General features: G+C 36.6%; 1 protein-coding gene across 1 annotated transcript; it reads left to right on the top strand.

Annotated features, from left to right (window-relative positions):
* The first annotated feature begins 218 nt into the window (after nt 1-218).
* Nucleotides 219-1,163, top strand: Or4a81 (olfactory receptor family 4 subfamily A member 81). Its single transcript, NM_001000361.1, is given in 1 exon segment — nt 219-1,163. A coding segment is annotated over 1 exon segment (945 nt).
* The last annotated feature ends 7,107 nt before the right edge of the window (nt 1,164-8,270 follow it).

Here is an 8,270-nt window from a genome sequence, read left to right as displayed (position 1 = left end):
AGATAGAATTTAGCCTTTATGACATTATTAAGAGTTCTATGGTGATATTTATGAGAGGAACTCAATAGCTTCTTAACAAAAACCTAACTACAATTCACCCTAGAGAAGGAAGTAATAAAGATGTGTTTTAAAACCAACAGATTCATGGTCTTATTCACAATTCATGGCAGGTCCTGTTTTCGTAATCTGTCTCTGAAATAAGCCTCACAGAAGAGTAAATGGGAAAAAATAACAATGTCACAGAATTTATCCTACTGGGTCTCACTCAGGATCCTGTTGGGCAAAAAGCATTATTTATCTTGTTTCTACTCATGTATGTTGTGACCATGGCAGGCAATTTGCTCATTATGGTGACAATCATTGCCAGTCCCTCCTTGAGCTCCCCAATGTACTTCTTCCTTGCCTATCTGTCACTCATGGATGCTGTTTATTCCACTGCCATCTCACCCAAGTTGATTATGGACTTACTCTGCAATAAAAAGACAATCTCCTTCAGAGCTTGCATGGGTCAACTCTTTGTAGAACACTTATTTGGTGCAACTGAGATCTTCCTTCTGGTGGCAATGGCTTATGATCGCTATGTTGCCATCTGTAAACCACTGCACTATTTGACCATCATGAATCACCAGGTTTGCATCCTCCTGTTGGTTGCAACCTGGGTTGGAGGGTTTGCACACTCTGTGGCTCAAGTTCTCTTTGTTTATGACCTTCCATTCTGTGGTCCCAATGTCATTGACCACTTTGCCTGTGACATGTATCCATTATTGGTGCTTGTGTGCAGTGACACATACTTCCTTGGTCTTACTGTCATTGCCAATGATGGGGCAATCTGTATGGTGGTGTTTATTATTCTGCTAGCCTCCTATGGAATCATTCTAAATTCTCTTAAGACTCACAGTCAGGAAGGGAAGCGCAAAGCCCTATCTACCTGCAGCTCTCACATCATGGTGGTTGTCCTATTTTTTGTTCCTTGCATTTTTATGTATGTTAGACCTGTTTCCAATTTTCCTATTGATAAATCAGTTACTATTTTTTACACAGTTGTCACTCCCATGTTGAATCCCTTAATATATACCTTGAGAAATTCAGAAATAAAAAGTTCTATGCTTAAACTTTGGTCTAAAACGTTACATTCAGATACACTAAGGAAATCTTGTTTTTAAAGAGGATAGTCATTCTAGGGCAACATCAAACAGTAAGAGATCACAATGATTGTGCTTGCTCAATGAATTCACTAGGGACAGTTTTTACAAAATAATTATTTATTTATTTTATATATGTGAGTATACTGTAACTGTCTTCAGACACACCAGAGGAGGTCATTGGAACACATTACAGATGGTTGTGAGGTACCATGTAGTTGCTGGGAATTGAACTCAGGACATCTGAAAGAGTAATCAGTGCTCTTAACTGCTGAGCCATCCCGGTCTCTACTAGGAATATTTTTAATATACAAAACATAAAGCAGAACAATTTATTTGTTTATGTTTAGGGTTGGTTCAATAAATAACTCCTGCAAGAGAAAAGGCACTGGGTCTACTTTCTGTTACAATAGAGTTTAGTTACTATTGCAATGAAAGAGAAAAATAAACTGATCTTGCCCATCATTTTTCTCAGTTAAAAGTGTAGTAGGACATAGAGGAAAATGGTTTAATATTTTTAATGAAGAAATCATAATTTTGGAAATGCTCAATCACTTAATTCATTACAAAGAAATGTGGTAATACAGTTTTGGAACCGAGTGAGGTTTTTATATTAAGTTTGTTTTGCTATGTCTGTACATAATGCTATTTATATAGTTACATTGTGAACATTGATTTAGGCTTATCTTCATTCTCCACCAGAGTGTCTACATGCTTCCGTTTGAGGATATTTGGGTAATATATTTCGGTAGCTAAGAATACTTCCAGTGAACATTTTGTTAGATAGCTTTCAGTTAATGTAACCAGATATTAGTTCTTGAATATGACACTAAGATCAGCCAGAAATATTTTAATATTCTTTACTAATTAACATATTCAATTTTCTTATTATTCAAGATAGTCATTTTCATATTTTTATACATTTTCAATAACCACCATATTTCTTCATATTTGTGTTCAACTTCAATATTTCACTTATTGAATTTAAATAAATATGTTAACATAATCACAAGAAATTGTAATTAATTTGCATCCATTTCCCTCCACTTATCTTTGCAGAAGATAAAATAGCTGTCATTTTAATATAGAAACCAGCTATGTTGTACAATTCTGTTTTTGCTTTCATTGTTGTTTTATATCTTGGTATGTATAATTAAGACATGCAATATAATAAATGTATATGAGCAATGAAAGACTCAATTGAAGATAATAAATTTCTCATAATTTTGCTTAATATATATACAAAATCTTTTGTTGAAAGAACACTAAAATATATTTATAAAACATTTAATACAATGTAATATCATTGCTTTTAATTATGTCCATTAGTGAGACTATTCAAAGTAGCTGATTTAGATATAAAAAGTCAATAGAAATTGAGGTTCAGCATAAAATATCTTCACTTTTATAAGTGCAGGTATATATTGCAGCTTTTATTTTAAAATATTATATCATAATTTTATATATTCATTAATATATGTAGTTGATTCATAGTTTCAGTTTTTTATTATTTATTTTATTATTAGATTATTATCAAAATCATTGAATAACATTATACATGCCTTCCCAATACTATTCTGATATCCTTTCCCAATGAGATTTTTAGTTCATTGTGGTTAGGTTATCCAATACATCATAGTCAGTATATGCACACAAAACCAAAAGCCAACTCAGTATGTTGTACTCATATATTTCTACACATACATACATACATTCATACATACATACATACATACATACATACATACATACGTACGTACGTATCAAGTAACAATAATAGCTGAGAAAAAGAAGCTATTAATTTGGAGTGAGGGAACATGAGGGAAATTAGAGGGAGAACTTCTGGGATAGACTGGAGGGAGTGGTAAAAAGGAGAAAGACTGATGCAATATTCTTTCAATTAACATATTTTAAAGTATACTTTGATTATACGTGTATATATTTTGAACTGTATAATTTTTATTTAATTAAATTATTAAATTATTGTATTTATTTACATGCCAAATACTGCCTCATTTCTGGTCCCCCTTCCCAGAGTTCTTCACTCCCTACTCTTTGCTTCTGAGAAGGTGCCCCCCAACCCCCTTTCACCTCACCCTGCTAGCATCCTCCTTCCCTGGAGATCTACTTAATCGCATCCATTTTCACTGAATCCAGACAAGGCAGTCCTCTGCTGTACTATGTACTGGGGGCCACACACCTTCCCATATGTATGCACTTTGGATGGTGGCTTAGCCTCTGGGAGTTCTGAGAGGTTTGGGTTAGTTCATACTGTTGTTCTTCCTATGGAGTTGCCATCCTCTTATGCTCCTTCAATCCTTCCCATAACTCTTCCATAGTGGTCCCTGACCTCAGTTTAAAGATTGACTGTAAGTATCTGCATGTTTCTCAGTCAGCTGCTGGTAGAACCTCTCAGAGGACAGCCTTGATAAACTCCTGTCTGGAAGCACAATGTGGTATCAGTAATAGCATCAGGGTTTGGTGTCTGCCCTTGGGATAGATCCCAAGTTGGACCAGTCTCTGGATACCCTTTTTCAGTCTCTCCTCCATTTTTGTTCCAGCATTTCCTTTAGACAGGAACAATTCTGGATCCTAAAAGTTGAAGACTGGTCAGTGACCCCATCCTTCCAATGGGACCCTGTCTATTTACTGGAGGTGGTCTTTTTGGTCCCATCTGCCAGAGAACTCCTATGATTGATAAACAACTTCAGCAAAGTGGCTGGATATTAAATAAACTAAAACAAATCAGCAGCCTTCCTTTATACAAAAATGATAAATGGGCAGAGAAATAAATTAAGGAAACAATACCATTCACAATAGCCACACATGGTATTAAATATCTTGGTGTAATTCTAACCAAGCAAGTGAAAGGTCTGTATGACAACAACTTCAAGTTGCTAAAGAAAGAAATTAAAGAAAACCTTAGAAGAAGGAAAGACCTCCCATGCTTATGGATTGTTAGGATTAACGTAGTAAAAATGGCCATCTTGCCAAAAGCAAACTACAGATTCATTGCTATCCCCATCAAAATTCCAGCAGAATTCATCCCAGATGTGGAAAAAGCAATTTTCAATTTCATGTGGAAGAACAAAAAACCTAGGATAGCAAAAACAATTCATGACAAAAAAACCCCAAAAAACAAACAAACAAACAAAAAAAAAAAAACAACATGTGAGGCAATCACCAACCCTGACTGCCAAGCTGTACTGTATAGAGGGAAATATTAAAAAAGGAACAACACCTCATGCTAGTGTTGGCACCAGCGGGCCACATGGCACCAGTGGGTGTCCTCATTTTGGCAGACTCTCTCTCCCGAAGCTCCTGGAATGTCTCTATCCCAAGGTGGGTTGCTGCCATGCCAGCCCCATGTAATGAAGGCCCATCTCACCGTTAGCTGTCACAAATCCCTGTTCCCCAGCAACATCAAAACTCTAGATTGTAATTTATCAAACAGATTTATATCAGTAAATTCTCACCCCACAAAATGTCTTTTTGATTTCTTCAATTTTTGTTGTTATGTTTGCTTTTCATTTCTGATTTTGTTAATTTTTATACTGTCTCAGAACTTTTTTGTTTCTCTAGCTAAAGGTTTGCTTATCATATTGATTTTTCTCAAAGAATCAGATCTTGGTTTGTTGATTTTTTGTTTTGTTTCTAATTGATGGATTTCAGCCCTGAGTTTTGCTATTTCCTGCCATGTACCCCTCTTTGGAGTGTTTGTTTATTTTTGTTTATCAGTCAGTTTTATTGTTTCTCTGTTAATTTTCTGTGTCTATAGCTTTTAGGTGTGCTGTCAAGTTGTTAGCATGAGATCTCTCAAATTTCTTTATGAAAGCACCTAGTGCTATGAATTTTCATCTTACCATCACTTTCAACAGGTCCCAATAGATTCCTTATGTTATCATGTTTTCATTGAATAGATAGTTGATCAGTTTCCATGAGTATGTGATGTGGACCTGCTGTTTTGTCTGTTGCTGTTGAATTCCAGTCTTTATTTGTGGTGATCTAATAGGACTCAAGGGGTTGTTTCAATCTGCATGAATACATTGAGGCTTACTTTGTGCCTGCTTATATTGTTCATTTTGGAGAAGTTTTTGTTCTTTTCCATTCTGAGAAGAAGAAACTATATTCTTTTTGTTTTGGGTGAATGGTTTTCTAGATATCTGTTAAATCCATTTGGTTCATAACATCAGTCAGTTTTATTGTTTCTCTGTTAATTTTCTGTGTTGAGGCCCCATCCATTGGTGAGAAAGGGGTGTTGATTTGTGGGGTTCAATGTGTTTTGAGTTTTAGTAAAGTTTCCTTGATGAATGTGGGTATTCTTACATTAGGGACATAGAAGTTCAGGATTGAGATTTCATCTTATTGTATTATTCCTTTGATGAGTATGAAGTGTCCTTCCCCAACTTTTATAACTTTTGGCTGAATATCTATTTTGTTAGGCATTAGAATGACTACTACAGCTTTTTTCTTGGATCCATTGGCTTGGAAAAACTTTTCCAGTCCTTTACTCAAGGTAGTGTCTATCTTTGTTGTTTAGGTATGTTTCTTGCATACAGCAGATTGATGGATCCTGTTTATGGATGATCTGTTAGCCTGTGTCTTTATTGGTGAATTAAGCTAGTTGATGATCAGAGATATTAATGACTGATGATTTCTAGATACTATTATTTTGATGTTGGAGGTGGTATTGAGTGTGTATGATTCTCTTCTTTTGGTTTTTCTCTGGCGTGATTAATTTCTTGAGTTTTCTTTGGCATAGTTACCTTCTTTATGTTGGAATTTTATTATCCTCTTGTATTATCCTCTGTAGAGCTGTTCTGGTTGAAAGATCTTGCTTAAATTTGGTTTTGTCATGGAATATCTTGGTATCTTCATATATAGTGATTGAGAATTTTGTTGGATATAGTAGTTTGGGATGACAACTGTGGTCTTTTAGTATCTGTAAGACATCACCCAGGATCTTCTGGCTTTTAGAATCTCTGTTGAGAAGTCAGGTATAATTCTGATAGGTGTGCCTTTTTTGTTACTTGCCTTTTTACATTGCAGCTTTTAATATTCTTTCTTTGTAATGTACATTTAGTGTTTTGATTATTCTGTTGCAGGAGGATTTTCTTTTGTGGTCCAATTTTCTTGGTGGTCTGTAAGCTTCTTCTATGTTTAAAGCCTTCTATTTAGCTTAGGGAAGTTTTTTTCTATGATTTGTTGAAAATGTTTTCTAGATCTTTGAATTGGGAATCTTCTTCCTCCTCCATTCTTATTACTCTTGGGTTTGGTCTTTTCATAGTGTTCCTAATTTCCTGGATGTTTTGAGTTAGGAACTTTTACATTTGGCATTTTATTATTTGATCGATGTACCCATTCCTTCTATGGTATGTTCTATGCCTAAGATTCTCTCTTCTATCATTTGTTTTCTGTTGGTGATGGTTGTGCCTATAGTTACTGTTCTCTTTCCAAGGTGTTCTATCTCCAAGTTTGTCTCTATCTGTCTTTTCTTTATTGCTTCTATTTCCATTTTTAGATTTCAGACCATTTCCTTCATTTCCTTCACTTCTTTTGCCTGCTTGATGGTATTTTCCTGTATTTCTTTTCTTTTTAATTTTATTTAATCTTCTTTTATAGTCCAGATTTTATCGACCTCCTGGTCTATCCTCTGCCTGTTCCACATCATATACTTCCTTCTCCCATCACCACAAAGATATCCCCATCCCTCTACACCACCACCACACCAGATCTTCCCACTCCCTGGAGCCTCCAGTCTCTTGAGAGTTAGGTGTATCTTCTCTGACTGAGTCCAAACCCAGCAGTCATATGCTATATGTGTTGGGGGCTTCATTACAGCTGGTGTATGTTGACTGGTTGGTGGCACAGTGTCTGAGAGATGTCAATGGTTGAGGTTAGTTGAGACTGCTGTCCTCCTACAGGGTTGCCCTCCTCCTCTGCTTCTTCCAGCTTTTTCCCAATTCAACCACAGGGGTCAGCAGCTTCTATTAATTCCATTTGTAGGGTGTAAATATCTGCACCTGAGTCTCTCAACTGCTTCTTGGGCCTTTCAGAGGGCAGTCATGATAGGCCTCTATTTGTTAACACTCCATAGCCCCAGTGATAGTGTCAGGCCTTGGGCCTTCCCCTTGAGCTAGATGTCAATTTAGGCCTATCACTGTACCTTCTTTTCTTCAGACTCTTCTCTTCTCTTCTCTTCTCTTCTCTTCTCTTCTCTTCTCTTCTCTTCTCTTCTCTTCTCTTCTCTTCTCTTCTCTTCTCTTCTCTTCTCTTCTCTAGTTTGTCCCTGCAGTTCTTTCAGACAAGAACAACTAAAGGTCAGTTTTTGACTGGAATGTCAACCCCATCCCTTACTTGATTCCCTCTCTTTCTGCTGGAGGTGGGCTCTGCAAGTACCCTTTCCCATTGTAGGGCATTTCATTTAGGGTTCCTCTTTTTGAGTCCTGAGAGTCAACCCTATCTTAGGTCTCTGGTACATTCTGGAGGGTCTTTAGACCTTCATTCTCTCTATGTTGCCTGCTTCCACTCTTTCTCCTGTGTTCCCCTCTTCCCTTTGCTCTCCTCTTTCCCACCCAGGTGCCTTTCTCCCTTCCTCTGCTATGATTGTTTTCTTCTTCCTCCCAAGTGGGTTTGAGGTATTTAACTTGGGCTCTTTGGCTTGTTAACTGTTTTGAGTTCTGTGGATTGTATACTGGGTATTATGTACTTTTTTTTTCTTGGCCAACATCCACTTATTAGTAAGAACATACATATGCATGTCCTTATGGGTCTGAGTTACCTCACTTAGGATGATATTTTCTAGGTCCATACACTTGCCTGTAAAAGTCAAGGGTCCTTGTATTTAATAGCTGAGTATTATTCCATTGTGTAAATGAACCACATTTTTTGTATCAATTCTTCTGTTGTGGGACACCAGGGTTGTTTCCAGTTTCTGGCTATCACAAACAAGCCCACTATGAACTAGTGAAACACATGCCCCTGAGGTATTGTGGGACATCTCTTGGATATATGCCCAAACGTGGTATAGCTAGATCACCAGGTAGATCTATTTCCAATATTCTAAAGCATCTCCAGATTGATTTCCAAAGTGGTTGTACCAGTTTGCAATCCAACTTCAATGGAGCA

This window comes from Rattus norvegicus, chromosome 3 (assembly GCF_021556685.1).
Source record: "Rattus norvegicus strain SHRSP/BbbUtx chromosome 3, alternate assembly SHRSP_T2T, whole genome shotgun sequence".
NCBI classification, from domain to species: domain Eukaryota; kingdom Metazoa; phylum Chordata; class Mammalia; order Rodentia; family Muridae; genus Rattus; species Rattus norvegicus.
Note: the sequence above shows the minus strand (reverse complement) of the source record. Positions and strands in the feature narration are given on the sequence as shown.